Genomic DNA, 16,781 nt, shown 5'->3' on the forward strand with positions numbered 1-16,781 from the left:
CACCTCCCCACACCTCCCACCCACTCCCCCCCCACTTGGGGCCATAAGTGTGCTACATTGGTTTTCACTCCTAAATAGCTCTCAGATCTGTCCACCCCACAACAGCCATCTCTTAAGTATGATCACCCTTCACTGCAACAATGGCAATAGCCTCCTATGGGGCTCACTCCATTGTTTCTCTCCCCAGTAATTTGCTCTTTGTCCTGTATCCACAATAATCTTTTCAAAATTTAAATCTGGTTAGTCACATTCATGACTCAAAACCTTTTGAGTGCCTCTCACTGCTCAAGGTTGAGTGGCTGTCCCCTCCCATCCTCAGCTCTGCCAGCTCCTCCCTGCTCTCTGCCTTCAGGCCACCCTGGCCTTCTTCCAGTCCAGCCCCCTGACACTCCCTCCAACGCAGAGCCTCTGCGTGGCCCAGCATGTTCTTCCTGCAGTCCGAGCTATTCCTTCCACCTCACCTTCCTCACAGGCCTCCCTGGCCTCCTGACCAGGTCAGATCCCACCTTCTCAGCATCGGCCAGAGGGGCTGAGTTTGTATAGTGTTGGCTCCCTCGATGCACTGAGAGCCCCCTGGCGGTGGGACCTTTAGCATTTCCACCGCACAGAAGAGAGTGGGCTGGGGCTGGGACCAATGCACCTGCATGACCCTAAGAGTGATGCCTCCTTAAATTCTATGCCCCAGCACCTCCCGGACCTCTTTCCTGTCCTGGAGTGAACATGTGCCCCGATGAGGGTTGTAGCCCAAAGGGTCACCACCACCACCTCTAAATCTCTTTTAAGTCTTATTTTATCTTTAAAATAGTTTGTGAATTTTGTATTCAAGTCCATAATACAGCAATGTTTGTTCAAGTGTAAAAGCAATATCCTTCTCCAAATCAGAGTTGCTGCAGGAAGACAGGCTATGTGTGCCTGGGGCCTCTTGGCCACGTCCCAGGGCATGAGGTGCCACGCCCATGTCGAGACACAATCATGGAATTCCACACTGGGCATAAAACGACCAGCAAGAGTCCAGCAAAGGGACCGACAGGGCCCCCTTTACAGGACACCACTCCCAGCCCAAGATTAGTAGCAATGGGGGAAATGTTTCCTCTAAGCTGCCTGGGTTCAAATCTCATGAGAGCCACCCTAGGGGGCCTTGGTGATGAGAAACCTTTCTGCAGTGTTGTGTCCTATATGTAGCCAGGAATTATGTGATTCCTATTTCATGGACGGGACATCCTGTAGCTACTCAATCAATCAATGTTAGCTCTTAACACGCTTCTCATCCTCCACTCACCATCTCTTTTACCTGCCCTCTGCTAACATGGCTAAAGTCCTGGCCCCTTTCAATTCTGCCAAACCATGACACGTTTTATTTATGAAGCCTCAATTAATTACATTTCTTAATTAGTGGTTCTGTTTCTAGAATCCCCATCTTTCTATGTAAGTAACTGTATACACATCCACATAGGTTTAAATACGGTCCCCAGAGCCCAGCATAAGCATCCCCTTGTTAGAAATACTTCCAGGCCCCAGCCCAAGCCCACTGAGTCACAAACGCTAGGGAGCTGGGAGCAGTGGGATGTGCCTGTAATCCCAGCTGCCTTAGAGGTTGAGGCGGGAGGACTGCTTGAGGCCGGGAATTTGAGACCAAACTGGGCAGCATTGCAAGACCCCTATCTCGAAAAAGTTAGAAAGAAGGAAACTCTGGAAGTGAGGCCCTGTGATGTGCCAACAAGCTCCCGAGTGATGTCTATGCATGCTGAAGTGAGAATCACTGACTTAGATGGCCCTCGGGGTGGCCTTAAAACTAAAACAAGAAAAACACCACTTTTAGAAGTTCCACCAACCCCCGGGTACCCCCACCCATCCCGGGCCCCAGGTTCGGGCCCTGGCCCCTGGCAAGGCTGAACGGCAGGGCGGTGACAGCGCAGTCCGGTCCGGGCCTGGCCCCCACTCCCGGTGGGCGGGGAGGGTGCGTAGGGCGCCGGCGTCCGGTCACGGTGGGAAGTGGTGCGTGCGGCGTGGGCGCCGGCCCCACGGGGCTCCCTCTCCTCCCTCCCTGCAGGGACCCGGGGCGCGGACTCGCGGGCGCGGCGGGCGGGACAGGGGGAGGGGCGGGACGTGCTCCCGGGCCCGGCGCGAATGGCCTCCGGCCGCTCTCGGCTGCTGGCCATGGCCGCTCCCCCGCGCGTCCCCGCAGGGTCCCCGCCCCAGTCTGGCCGCAGCCCACCCCGCGCCGCCACTGGGCGGATGGGGGCGGTGGCTCCTGCCTCCCGGCTTTCGGAAGCGCAGAGCGGAGCGCGCCTGATCGAGTCAGGCTTCCCAGTGGGATTGGAACTCGGGGCACCCTGAAGTTTGGGGAAGGCAGGAGCAGAAGGGAAGGGATGCGCTCCCTGCTTTCCGGCGGCGCGGAATGGGCCTCCTGCAAGCTTCTGCGTAGGCAAGTTTTCCCCAGTTGCGCGCTGCACCCGGGACTCGCCAGGCCCGTGAGACAGCCCGGAGGAGAGCGCTCAGTGACCCTCCGTGGGGCAGACACGTCAGGTCAAGTTCATGGGCAGGAAGACTTTGTGCACGTGGGGGTCTCTGAAGGTTGAGCGCGACCTCTATACCCCCACTTCGAGGCACTCCGGCGGCGGAATAGACGCTAGCCCGGCCGGGGGTGCGGGCGAGGGCCGCAGGGAGCCCGCGAACGACGGAAAGTCGCCCCCCACACCGCACCCGAGCCCTCGGGAACTCGCTTCCAGGTGTCCCAGCGGCCGCGCCTCCCCGCCCCCGGCCCTCCCCCGTCGCGGGCAGGTTCAACCAGGAGGCGGCGTGGCCCCGGAGCCGGCCCCAGGCCCGCATCCTCCTCCCACTTCACCCTGCCGCAGCTAAAAGCCGGAGGCTCCAAAGTGGAACTAACTGCGTTGCCTTGTCGAGCCTGGGGCGACTCGCCTCGGGGAGGGCGAGCCTGAACTGCGCTCCTTCCACGGCCCGAGGAGTTAGTTGCGTCTCCAGAGGGGCGAACGGCGTCATGGAGCCCACAGGGGCGCGGTTAAGTTTGCAGGCGCCGGGACTGGCGCCCTTCGGAGAGCCCCCGCTGGTCGAGGAACTGTCCGTCCCGGGGGTCCTCTGCGTGCAGGGTGGCGGCGACGGCGGTGGCACTTCGGAGACCCTGAGTCCTGACGCTCAGCTAGGGGATAGGCCCCTGTCCCCGAAGGAAGAGGCCGCCCTCCAGGAGCAGGAGGAGCTGCTGCAATGCCGCCGCCGCTGCCGCGCGCGCTCCTTCTCCTTGCCCGCCGACCCCATCCTGCAGGCGGCCAAGTTCCTGCAGCAGCAGCAGCAACAGGCAGTGGTGCTGGGCGGCGAGGGGGCGGAGGACGCGCCGCTCGGCCCGGGCGGCTGCTGCGCCAAGTGCAAGAAGCGGGTGCAGTTCGCGGACACGCTGGGGCTGACCCTGGCCAGCGTGAAGCACTTCAGCGAGGCGGAGGAGCCGCAGGTGCCGCCCGCAGTGCTCTCGCGCCTCCGAAGCTTCCCTATGCGTGCTGAGGACCTGGAACTGCTGGCCGCCGCGGCAGCGGCCGCGCCCCTCTCAGCGCAGCCTTCCCGGCTCCGACCGCTCTTCCAGCTCCCGGGGCCGAGCGCCGCGGCCGAGCGTCTGCAGCGGCAGCGCGTGTGCCTGGAGCGCGTGCAGTGCTCGACGGCCTCGGGCGCGGAGGTGAAGGGCTCCGGCCGCGTGCTCTGCTGCCCTGGGCCCAGGGCCGTGACCGTGCGCTACACCTTTACCGAGTGGCGCTCCTTCCTGGACGTGCCAGCTGAGCTGCAGCCCGAGCCGCTGGAGCCACAGCCGCCAGAGGCGCAGTCGGGGGCCTCCGAGCCAGGTTCCCAGGATGCCAAGAAAGAGCCAGGCGCCGAGTGCTTCCACTTCTCGCTGTGCCTGCCCCCGGGCCTGCAGCCTGAGGGCGAAGAGCAAGCTGATGCGCGCGGCGTCGCGGTCCACTTCGCTGTCTGCTACCGCTGTGCGCAGGGCGAGTATTGGGACAACAACGCGGGCGCCAACTACACGCTGCGCTTCGCGCGCCCTGCGGACGCGCTCTGAGCTTGGAGAGCTTGGAAGAGCCGTGGGGCGGGGTTGATTAGCACGTGGAGCTCGGGCTGCCGCCCCAGGGGACTTGCTGCGACGCTTTGCTGGGCATGGCGAATCTGGCGGGAGGGGCGCGTGGAGGGAAAGGAGGGAGACGTTCAACCGTCGACTCGCACCCCAGCAGAGAAGTGAGCGAGCTTAGAGAGCCCAGGCAAAGCTCCGAAAGCCTCTGGCCCCCGTCTTGTCTTCTCGGCCTTTGGACCTTCCTACAAGGCCTCTAGAATTCCCAGCCTGCGTCAGAATAGGAAGAAACTTTCAAGGCCCGGAGCAGCTGCCTCCAAGAAAAAGGCTCCTGACTCCCGGGCATGGTTCTAAGGCCTTGGGATTGGTGTTTAACTCTAACTATCATATTTTAGCCCTTGCAGCTTGCTGGAGACCCCTAGGGAAAGAACAAAGGTCCTGCCACCGTGCACCAAAGGAAGGTGCCCCGGGCTGTGGGTGGACGCGTGGGACCTTTACATCCCAACCTATTTCTCAGAGAAAACCCGGTCGCGGCTGGGTCAGGCCACTCTTTTCTTTTGACTGAGATGTGGGAAATGTTTGCCCAGACTTGACATTGTTTATTTGTGCGATTGTGTACAAATGTCCTTTAAAAAAGTAAAGGCCACTCGCACCCCGTTTTACGCTGTACTCTGTATTTTGGCTTTCGTGCCTTTGGGGAGGCACTGGCAGTCAGCCAGTCTTTGTCAGCTGATGATGTGCGCGCTTTAACAATTGTTAAACAACAGCCTACAAATTCCTCTCCTTCAGTCCTCCCTCTTTGCTGCGAAAGGGCCCAGACTTCCCATGTGCTTTAAAATGTTCTGTAGAAAGTGTTCTGACCCTCTCCGAATTAAGACGTTTGGTGAATTGAAATGCCAGAGTCCTCGGGCAGGCCTTGGCTGTGATCTGCGAGAGCCGGGCACGCACGCCCCAGCGCCCTTTGTGTAGACAGAGCACACTGTCGTGAGACTCGCTGGGCCAGTAGCAGTCAGAGAAGTTGGGCCCTTTTAGTCTCTGGACTTCTAGCGCAGGGGATGGGGGATGGAAAGGTGGCTTTCTGTTCCTCTTAGAGCCACAGTGGGGAATGGTGACTTGATGGAAGAGGAAGCATGCCCAGCGAGTCAGTGCTGCGCAGACGCAGATGGCCACCTCTGCAGGCCTGTGGGGTGGAGTATGGACGGCCTTGGTCGCTGTGCTGGCTGTAGATGCAAGATGATGTGGCCGTCTGTGCACGGGCGGGCAGGAGGGCGTCCCGAGTAAGGTCTGTCACCCCTTGACTCTGCCTCAGTGATTTCCCTTTTTTTATTCTTCCCATTTTCCAGCACGTGGCGAGTACAATCAGTGGTTTTAGGGATGGTAGTCTCTAAGGAGGGACAGTTTCACTGTTGCTTGATAGAACAAGGCAGGACATGCATACTATAGCCCATGGGCCAAATCTGGCACATCGCCTGTTCTTGTAAGGCCTGCGACCTAAGAATAATTTTTACATTTTGATTTTTTATTTTATTTTATTATTATTTTTTGAGACGGAGTTCCACTCTTGTCGCCCAGGCTGGAGTGCAATAGTGCAATCTTGGCTCATTGCAACCTCCGCCCCCCAGGTTCAAGCGATTCTCCTGCCTCAACGTCCAGAGTAGCTGGGATTATAGGCATCTGCCACCATACCTGGCTAATTTTTGTATTTTTGGTAGAGACAGGGTTTCACCATGTTGGCCAGGCTAGTCTTGAACACCTGACCTCAGGTGATCCACCCGCCTTGGCCTCCCAAAGTGCTAGGATAATAGGCATGAGCCACTTCACCCGGCCTCTTACATTTTTAAATTGCTGAAAAAAATTCCAAAGAAAGTACTATTTGGTGGTACATGAGAATTATATAAAATACATATTTCAGTGTTCACAAATCAGGTTTTACTGGAACACAGCCGTACACACTCGTTTCTGTCTTCTCTGTGCTGCTTCCATGCTGCCGCAGCAGAGTGGAGTAGACACAGCAGAGACCAGATGGCAAAGTGGAAAATATTTGCTGTCTAGCCCTTTCACAGAATACTTGCCAACCCCTGCTCTAGAGAAGTAGTGTTTTTTAAACACTATGCTGAGAATTATAGTTAATAAAGAATTTAGACTTTTAATGAGCTTTTGCCACTTGAAATAAACCCCCTTTGGGTAAAGGTAAAACTTTATATGACTCAGTAATCTTGTTTAGAATAAACACGAAAATGTGAAAAGTGCGGTTATTATTGTATCGGATAGGGGAATCTGCCTGTTGCCTTCTTTCACCTAAAAAAAATAACACGTCAGTGCAACTGAAATACAGCACCTGTTTGAATTAGCTTCAAACTACAAAACTGCCAGGTATTTCTGTGCTTCAAAATGTGGCATCTTACACAATAGACGTATTTAGTTTGAACTTCGGGCTGGAGATATCCGTTTGACTATGGCAGTGTTTCCAAAGGAAACGGATCATAGGAAAAAAATAATTTATTGATAGCAAGCCATCAGGAGTTAACAAATTACAATTTAGACTTTTAAAAATGGTCAATGGTCACATCGATGAAATAATAAATACTTAATTCATATATGCTTATAAAACTTTATGACTAAAATAAATGACAAAATGACACAATTTTATGTTACTAAATATAAAAGCAATCAAGCCTTCTCATGCATCATTAGGTAATCTTGATCTGGTATACCATTTCTTAAAAGCACATTAGTGCATAACCGTACTTTTCCTATGTATTTATAAATACATTAATTTTTAAGATATTGACAGTATACATACGCTATAACATTGTTTGAAAATGCTTGTTTATGTGGCATTAAAGCAACATTTTGGATTGTTTTGGATTACTTTAAATGAGGAGCCCAATATAATGATCCAGAGATCTTCTTGTCTAGTATCCTTTAAAATGGTAACCCATTGAATCTAGAATCAAACAGAGAGAAATAGATTTTTAGTGTTATGTCCAGAAGACTTTCTATTCTGTCATAACACCATTACTGATTTTCAGAACTATACTTTAAAATTCAAATGATTCATTTTAAAAAGAATTATTTCATAATATAATGAGCATCCAGTATGGCTGCTAGGAAAGGAAACCTAGTTTTGCTGTCTTCCCAGTCTCAGAGTAGTACTAACGCTTCAAATGCTCATAATTTGGTAAAATATTTTAAACAGCCCAGTATTTCACCAATGCGTGTAGCCTTTCCAAAGCATTAGCATTGGCAAACTTTTGAATGTCAATTTTATTTTATAAAAGTGCCAGCTTCTCATTGTAGACTATTAGTCTACATTAGCAAACATTACGCAGTGAAATGTAATGGTAATAAAAATAGGTTTTCTTTGTTTTTGAAAAGTTATTTCAAAGGAAAGGGCAATATGACCAGAGTCAGGAAGTATATAAGAGTGCATTTCCTGAAAGGAACACACACACACACATACACCCCCCACACACACCACAAACAAAATTCTTGCCGTGCAGTCAGTGCTTTTTTGCAGCAATATTTGCTTCAATTTGAGTAAGTGAAGGTCATTCTCCTTAAAAATGCAGTAACTTTAACATGTTACCTAGCTCTAGTGATAAAAACTAAATTCTCAGCTGAGTTAATGACCCTGTCCTCCACCAGCGAGGGAGTCTAGTTTCTTCCTTATTGGCAGCGTGTCCATGGATCACTGGGTGAGGGAATGTTGGATGAATTGTGTCCCTATCTAGAGCTTCAGAAGCATGGGCTGAGAACGTGGCAGTTTGTACGAAACAATATTCTACCTGGGAACTTTTCGGTTTATGGAGCAAGGTGGTCAGCCAGTTCCAAGACCTAATAGAGAGGCTAGGATCCTGCTCCAGGAAGTGTACTGTGGACTCTGGAAGCCCACTGAGCTCTGGGGACACCAGAAGTCTCTGTCCAGGACAGCAAGAGCCGCAGCTCAGGCAGCCTTTCCGGAGCAGCTTCAGGAGCCGCAGCTCAGGCAGCCTTTCCGGAGCAGCTTCAGGAGCCGCGGCTCGGGCAGCCTTTCAGGAGCAACTGGGAATAGGGTAGTTGCTGTTATCCACAAACCTCAGCTCTAGGGGCAGGGGATTTTCTCCTCTCAGGTGTGCAGTGGGCTTTCCATTCTGACCGTCCCCTCACGCAGCGTCCTTTTTTCTGCCTTGACCCGGGGTGAGGGCTTCCCTGCAACGCTGAGGCTCTTGAGCCTGTCCACAAGGAGTCCGCCCACAGTGAAGCACAGCCTTCCTGCCCAGTTCATTTTAGGAGCGTTAGTGTCGGACTCTTCATACATCATTTCATAGGTTTCCATATTTCAGCTTTCTAGCACAACGGTTTCTATTGTAGCAGGCTGAGATCTTTCATTGCCCGACTCAGTTGTGTGCTTCTTTGGAGTGTTGTGGCTTGGAGCTTTGTGGGACAGAGTGATTGGTGCCATGTGTTCTTTGTCAGGAGTGAAAGGGACAGCCCTAGGGAGGAAATGTGATTTTTGTGTCTGTGTGTGTGGCATCATGAAACGAACTCAAACTTGCATTTTTGGTTCACACAATAGGACCCAGGTTTGGAGATTAAAAGACTATGCTGTGACTTGTGGAAACTGAACTGGCAACACGGATCGTGAGCTATTTGCAGTCCAGCGTTTGTCCAGCCAGTCCCCAAGATGCGGGACCCGATGGGCTTCTGGAATCGGGGATGTGCTGCCTGAAGTCACTAAGGCAAGGGGCTGGGAACAGCTGACACCCTGGGCTCATTGCAGTGTCCCGGCCTCCCCTCCTACACAGTGGTTCTGGCTGTCTTGTGTGTAAGTGGGCAGGTGCTTGGAAACCCGGGAAACACTGTTTTTTGCTTCCAGACCACAAAATAGACACATTCCACCTTGTGATCTGTTGTGTTCCTCTTTGGACTCCCTTTAGCTGATCAGGGAGGTGCCATCAGAACACAGCCGTCACTGATCCTTAAATCCTCCAAGGTCTGGTTGTTAGAGGGCTAAACACCGTAACTTCAGGCGCATTCAGATTTCAACTCTTTTGAAGCTTTTTGGTAGACATTGCATTTGCTTTTTGTGAAGCCTAGTTCTTTGACTTTGGTAGACTGTGAACAGGAAAATTTTGGAAAGAACAGAGGCACATGTCAGCTAAATGAAGATGTTTGAGATGGCAAAGATCAAGGGCTTCCTTTTAAGATTTGCTGGTGAGATTTTCCCACTGAGTTGGGTACTAGAAGAATCAAATAGGTGAGATCAATGGAGGAGTAAAAGGCTGTTTAACTAAGTCATGAGTTCAGAGCAAGTTCAACCAGAATCTCCACATTTATACAAACCACACATACACATATGCAAACTTTTCTGGTAAGGTCACATTTTCAAGTGACTTAGACATTTAAGGAGATTGGGCTGGTATAATTTCTGTGATTGTAGTTCTTCCTGCCATTCTCTTCGCTGTCATTGGTCAGGTCCTGTTCTTTGAAACTTGTTACCTAAGGTCATTTCCCATAGAGTCAACAGCATCCTAACATAGCTGGAAATAGGAAATTCGGTCTGAAAATCTGGATGGAATTAGGAGTGGGGCAGACAGATTTCATGAACTAAGCTTGAAACATTTCATCCAAGTTGAAAATTTCATGAGCACCTCTTGCAGATGATTTTTCTAGAAGTAGCTGCTCTCGGGTCAGGTTGAGGAAGCATCCACTCTGGCAGATGAGAATTTCATGTTCCTGGGAAACCAATAGCCCTTAAAGGGATAGTCTCACTGTGCTCTCTGAGGATGTGCGATTTCAGCTCCTCCCTTGATGGCTTTGGGTAAAGAACCCTTGTCATCAGGAGGCTGTTCTGGTGCAGGTGAGGCAGCATCTTTTTAAACCCTTAGTAGGTGAAATAACTCACTATTTCCCAGAAAGTTTTTCTTCGCATAGATTTTACATTGTATTTTAAAAATGGCCGGCCGTGGTGGCTCACACCTGTTACCCCAACACTTTGGGAGGCTGAGGCGGGCAGATCACAAGGTCAGGAGTTCAAGACCAGCCTGGCCAATATGGTGAAACCCTGTCTCTACTAAAAATATGAAAAAGAATATTAGCTGGGTGTGGTGGTGCATGCCTGTAGTCCCAGCTACCCGGGAGGCTGAGGCAGAACAATCCCTTGAACCCGGGAGGCGGAGGTTGCAGTGAGCTGAGATCGTGCCACTGCACTCCGGCCTGGGCGACAGAGGGAGACTCCATCTCAAAAAAAAAAAAAATGCAGTGAGCGTGTTCAGAACCACCGTAAGTAGGTTGAGGCATTCCGTTTGCGTTCCTTTCAGTCTGGTGAAGCAGCAGTCATGTTTATGTGCACAGACTTCAGGCATTTGTTTTTTAATTGCATTTTTCAGCCAGCAAACCCAGAGCCCCTGTGACGCTTGGATCACCATCAGGTGCAGAACCCGAGATTAGTGAGTTTCTGTTTGCTGCATTAGGATTGTAAAAGCATAGATCCAACTGGGTGTGAAGGTCCTCAAGATATTTGTGAATATACTTGGATATTAAACTGGAGACAAGTGTTCACAATGAAACACACAATATGTTCTTTGGAAATAAAATAACTCAGTACACATTTAGAAAGGTCTGTGAGTCCCCCACCTGCAACCCCTCCCCAAAAAACCACCTGAACTAGATGTTGCTTTTGTAACCAGAGTCCTGAGCTATTTTGGATTGTGCTGTTTACCAAAGTAATTAAAGATGAATTTATGTGTTGGTGCAATGAGCCCTGGAGGACTGATTTTTTTTTTTTTTTTTTTTTGGCAGAGGAAACGATGCCTTTGAGATGTACTGTAAAATATTAAGTTCTGAGGCCAGGGGCTGTCCCTGCCTAGCATGGCCCATCACTATGACAGTGGAGGGGATGGAACGACTGCCTTGGGGCTCCAAGCCCAGGCTGTTGGTCGTTCTCCCTGGCCTCTGCTGCCTCTGGCCTGGGCAGAAGTGCCCACATGGCTGCTTCAAAGGTAAAGGCAGAGCTTTCTGAGCCTTCACTTTAGACTCTGCCATGACCAGTTGACTCAGAAAATCTTACAAAATGAGTCTGGTATATCCAGCTATAATTTGTCACTTTACAAATTTTTTTTTTTTTCTTTTTGAGACGGAGTCTCGCTCTGTTGCCCAGGCTGGAGTGCAGTGGCGCCATCTCGGCTCAGTGCAAGCTCCGCCTCCCGGGTTCACACCATTCTCCTGCCTCAGCCTCCCGAGAAGCTGGAACTACAGGCGCCCGCCACCTCGCCCGGCTAATTTTTTGTACTTTTAGTAGAGATGGAGTTTCACCATGTTAGCCAGGATGGTCTTGATCTCCTGACCTCGTGATCCACCCGCCTCGGCCTCCCAAAGCGCTGGGATTACAGGCGTGAGCTGCTGTGCCCGGCCACAAAAGAAATTTTTAAAAAGAGTCTGTACTATCTGGTTAGATTTGTTAGATTCAAGGGTGTCTATAACAATTCGGCCCCATTCTCTGCAGGCACACGCATGAGAGGCAACGGTGGATGCTTGTGGTCCATTAACCGTTACGTGATAGCAGAGGTTTGGGATTGTAGGGCAAGGGAGACCCAATTTCATGTGCAATGGCTTCCTTGTGAGTAATAGTCCATCGTCCACCATTGTAATATCACTGAAATGTCCAAGTCATTTCTTCAGGGTCTGCAAATGCAAGGTAGCCTAGCCAGGTGTGTGTCTGGAGTCCCTGAGCTTTCTAGGGATGCTGCCTGTGCAGGATCCTGACTTGCCAGTGGGCCTGATGAGGCCCCCAATCCCGACTGGGGCAGAGATAGCCATCCACTTCCTGTTGGTAAACTGTCTGACTTAACTGAAACCAGATGGGGCTGGGTGCTCCTTCATCAGCTACGCAAGTAGTGATAAGCCGTGGCAAGAACGAGCCACTATTGTGGACGGTGTATTTTAATGTGATTATGTGGAATTTTATACAGTTCCTTCTAATAAGGTGAAAGAAAAAACCTCATTTACCTCTGTTTTAAGATTTGCTTGAGGCCAGGTGCAGTGGCTCATGCCTGTAACCCCAGCACTTTGGGAGGCTGAGGCAGTAGGTTCATCGAGGCCAGGAGTTCAAGACAAGCCTGGACAACAAAGCAAGACCCCATCTCTATAAAAAAATTTTTAAAAATTAGCCAGGCCTGATGGCACACACCTGTAGTCCAAGCTACTCGGGAGGCTTAAGTGGGAGCATCGCTTGAGCCAAGGAGTTTGAGGCTGCAGTGAACTATGATAGCACCACTGGACTCCAGCCTGGATGACAGAGTGAGATCCTGTTTCTTAACACAACAAAACAACACATTAGAAAACACATTTGCTTGAGCAGCGTGCCTGGTGGAATATTAGGGATGACTAACAGATTTCTGTGAATGTGGTTTTGACAGTGTTTATTTACACTGAAAATTACTGCAGTCCAAACCCAGCCTTCAGATGTCTCCTGGTTTTTAAACAGGGTAATTCTATGTGTGTGGCTTGAAAATGTCTGTTCAACTCTGAAGATTTTCTTGTACTTTTTGTTTGCTGCGCAACTGTATGGTTATGTTTCTGTATGTATTACACCTAAAAATTGTGGAACCAAAGCCCTGATTTGAATACAGAATGTAAGCAATGTGCTACTTTAAAAGAGATCACTGAAGGGGGAGGGGGATGAAGAGGAGTTGGTTAATAGGTAAAAATATACAGTTAGATAGAAGGAATATGTTTAATATTTGGTAGTACTGGAGGGAAAGTATAGTTCACGATAATTTACTGTATTTAAAAATAGCCAGGAGAGAAGATTTGTAATGTTTTCAACACCAAGATAATTGTTTGAGATGATGGATAGCACAGTTACCCTGATATGATCATCACACATATTATACAGGTATCAAAATAGCACATGTACCCCCAAATATGTACAACTATTATATATCAATTAAAGATTTAAAATAAAAGTGATCATTGTGTCTACAAACATTTTTTGGTGCTCACAATCGGGGAGAGGGTGTGAGTCTGGCCTCTAGTGGTAGAACCCCTGGGTGCTGCTAAACAGCTCCTCATAATAAAGAATTATTTGACCTAAAACCTGTTAAAGGAAAAACCTTAGACAAATTACATTTAACAGAGTTTAACCAAGCAAAGAACTATTCATGAGTCAGGCAGCCTGGGGACTAGAATAGATTCAGAGAGGCTTCCAGTGCAACCATGTGGTGGAAGAAGATTAATGATAAGATGAAAAGATTAATGATAAGATTAAAAGAAAAAGGCAAGTGACGTACAGAAGATGGAAGTGAAGTACAGAAACAACCGGATTGGTTACAGCTTATTGCCTTATTTGAAGCTGATTTCAACAGTTGGCTGCCTGTGATTGGCTGAAACTCAATGATTGGCACAAATGTAGGTTACAGTCTGTTTACACATCCAGTTAGGTTACAGTGCACTGTGTACAGAAAAACGTCTAGGCCAAACTTAAAATATGTAAGGAGACAGCTTTAGGATAAACTTAATTTAACAAACCTCATTGCTGAGGTTAAAAATCCTGAGTATTGGCCAGGTGCGGTGGCTCACGCCTATAATCCCAGCACTTTGGAAGGCCGAGGCAGGTGGGTCATTTGAGGTCAGGAGTTCGAGGCCAGCCTGGCCAATGTGGTGAAACCTCCTCTCTACTAAAAATACAAAAATTAGCCAGGCATGGTGGCTCACCCCTGTCGTCCCAGCTACTTGGGAGGCTGAGGCAGGAGAATTGCTTAAGCCCAGGAGGTAGAGGTTGCAGTGAGCCAAGATCGCACAACTGCACTACAGCCTGGGTGACAGAGTGAGTCTCCATCTCAAAAAAACAAAAAACAAAACAAAACAAAAAAAACCCCGGGTATTAGGCCGGGCGCGGTGGCTCAAGCCTGTAATCCCAGCACTTTGGGAGGCCGAGACGGGCGGATCACGAGGTCAGGAGATCGAGACCATCCTGGCTAACACGGTGAAACCCCGTCTCTACTAAAAAATACAAAAAACTAGCCGGGCGAGGTGGCGGGCGCCTGTAGTCCCAGCTACTCGGGAGGCTGAGGCAGGAGAATGGTGTGAACCCGGGAGGCGGAGCTTGCAGTGAGCTGAGATCCGGCCACTGCACTCCAGCCTGGGCGACAGAGCGAGACTCCGTCTCAAAAAAAAAAACAAACAAACAAACCAAAAAACAAACCCTGGGTATTATGCCAAAGTAGATTTCCTGATTTTGACAATGTACTATGATTACAAAAGACATTTTCATGGTGGAGATCTGTGGGAAGGGTATATGGGGTATATGGGACCTCTGTGTGCTACTTCTGCAATTTCTTGTGAGTTTTAAACCATTTCACAATAAGGGTTACAATAATAAAAATTAAACAAAACCTTTAAAAAAAAAAGATAGAAAAAACTACCACAAGGTGGGTGCAGTAGCGCATCCCTGTAATCTCAGCACATTGGGAAACTGAGGTGGGAGGATTGCTTGAGGCCAGGAGTTTGAGACCAGCCAGGACAACATAGTGAGACCTTATATCTACAAAAAATTTAAAAATTAGCTGGGTGTGGTGGCGCACCCCTGTAGTCCCAGCTACTTGGGAGGCTGAGGTAGGAGGATTGCTTGAACCTGGGAGGTAGAGGCTGTAGTGAGTCATGATTGCTTGAACCTGGGAGGTAGAGGCTGTAGTGAGTCATGATCATGCCACTGTGCTCCAGTCTGGTGATGGAGCAAGACTGTTTCAAAAAAACAAACACAAAAATCCAACCCTACTACTGAGCAGTGTATAAAGCATTGGTGAAGAAGTACCCTTAGCTATGGGGGAGGTGGCCTGTGTGGGGATGAGGCACTGGCTCCAGGACAGCCAGGCCTGCAGTTGCCACCAGCTCGTCCCTGGCTAGCCAAGTGCTTTCAGACAAGACCCTTAAAATAGTGAGAGTGAGTTTTCATGCTTGCAAAATAGGGGCGGTAACTCCTGCCTAATACAGATCGTTGTGAGCACTGAGGGAAGTTAGTTGTGAAGTGCCAAGCAAGCTGTTGGTCTCAGCATCTTTCTCTTTTCCCTCTGGCCTCTGCCAGTTTGGTTTTTGCTGATTTTATTCTGAGGATAAACACTGTCTGGCTCCAGCTGAATGTAGGAAGCATAACTGAATCTTGCAGTTGGGAGAACAAATGACAGTAGCCCTGTGTGTGCTAACCAGACAAACTGTTTTTGCTACCTGGGCAGAAAGCATCCATTTGTTTCTTGTCCACATGGTGGGATGCTCTTTGTTTGTTTTGTGGTTTGTAACAGAATACCTGGAACTGGACAATTTATAAAGAAAGGGAATTCATGTCTTACAGTTATAGAGGCTGAGGAGTCCACGGTGAAGGAGCTGCATGTGGTGAGGGCCTTCTTGCTGGTGGAGACTCCCTGAAGAGTTCTGAGGTGATGCAGAGCATCTCATGGTGAGGGGGCTAAGCAGGCGTGTTCAGGTTTCTCTTCCTCTTCTTAGAAAGCCACCAGTCTAACATATCTATATATTTGAGACGGGGTCTTGTTCTGTCACCCAGGCTGGAGTATAGTGGCACGATCATGGCTCATGGCAGCCTCGATCTCCTGTATTAAAGTGATCCTCCAGGCTCTGTCTCCTAAGTAGCTGGGACTACAGGCATAAGCCACCACACCTGGATCATTTTTGTTGATTTTTTTATAGAAACAGCCTCTCACTATGTTTTCCAGGCTGGTCTCTAACTCCTGAGCTCAAGGAATCCTCCTGCCTCAGCCTCCTAAAGTGCTGGGATTACAGGTGTGATCCACTGTACCCGGCCAATAAATTAATATCTTAATGGATTAATCTATTCATGATGGCAGAGCCTGCATGACCCGATCACCTCTTAAAGGCCCCTTCTCTCAATACTGCCACTTTGGGATTCAGTTTCAACATGAGCAACGAAGGAGACAAATACTCAACCCACCACAGATGTGTATGAAGCATGCACATCATTATGACATCATATACATGGTGTACACACGCTAATCTCACTTACATACACTGCCTTTCCTTACGACAGCCTCTTCAGAGATCATCCACCCGAGCCGAAGCAGCTACTCTTGAGGGGCCTCCTGTTTGGTGTCTGTTCTTTTTGTTTTTGTGTGTTTTAAACAACAAAAAAATTATTTTTAGAGATAGGATCTTGCTATGTTGCCCAGGCTGGCCTTGAACTCCTGGGCCAGGCAGTCCTCCTGCCTTGGCCTCCTGAGTGGCTGGGACTACAGGGGTGCACCACCGCACCCAGCTTGGACCTTCATTTCTATGGACTACTCCACACCTACATCTACAGATACAGTCTCTGCGTTTACACATCCTGCTTCATTCCAAACCCAGCCAGCTCCACACATGTAAGGAAACGGCATTTTCTTCATTCAGATGGACCCTCAGCCTCCCCACGGTTGGCATTGTGAGTAGCTGGTAGGGCAGGGCCAGCAGGCCACGTGGCTCTTCTGCTCTGCTCAGGAGCAGTGTAGGGCCAGGCGGCCTTTGGATGCAGGCTGCCCACAGCAGAGAGCTGCTTCTCAGCCTGAGTTTGGCCCAGAGATCCCTGCTTCACAATGCCATTCTCATAAGCAAACCCATTTACACACCCTCAGAGTGGGCCTGTCACTATGCAAACCTGTTTGGCAGTATCTCCTGAACCAGAACAACCTCATGATCAGAAATCCACCTAGGTACAGGAGTGTGTACA

At 49.7% G+C, this 16,781-nt stretch overlaps 1 protein-coding gene and 1 long non-coding RNA gene across 2 annotated transcripts; one reads left to right on the forward strand and one right to left on the reverse strand.

Annotated features, from left to right (window-relative positions):
• Positions 1-2,977: 2,977 nt before the first annotated feature.
• PPP1R3G (protein phosphatase 1 regulatory subunit 3G) lies at positions 2,978-4,725 on the forward strand. Its single transcript, XM_017884139.1, has one exon. The coding sequence runs from the start codon at positions 2,999-3,001 to the stop codon at positions 4,061-4,063; it is 1,065 nt and encodes a 354-aa protein (XP_017739628.1). The 5' UTR covers positions 2,978-2,998; the 3' UTR covers positions 4,064-4,725.
• A 1,825-nt stretch (positions 4,726-6,550) lies between these two features.
• LOC108537029 (uncharacterized) lies at positions 6,551-15,745 on the reverse strand. The gene is made up of 2 exons (XR_001887691.1): positions 15,397-15,745; positions 6,551-7,016 (listed from the first exon to the last, which is right to left on the reverse strand). It is a non-coding gene; the product is annotated as an uncharacterized LOC108537029 (long non-coding RNA).
• Between the last annotated feature and the right edge of the window lie 1,036 nt (positions 15,746-16,781).

This window comes from Rhinopithecus bieti, unplaced genomic scaffold (genome assembly GCF_001698545.2).
Source record: "Rhinopithecus bieti isolate Rb0 unplaced genomic scaffold, ASM169854v2 scaffold_14232, whole genome shotgun sequence".
Classification (NCBI taxonomy): Eukaryota; Metazoa; Chordata; class Mammalia; order Primates; family Cercopithecidae; genus Rhinopithecus; species Rhinopithecus bieti.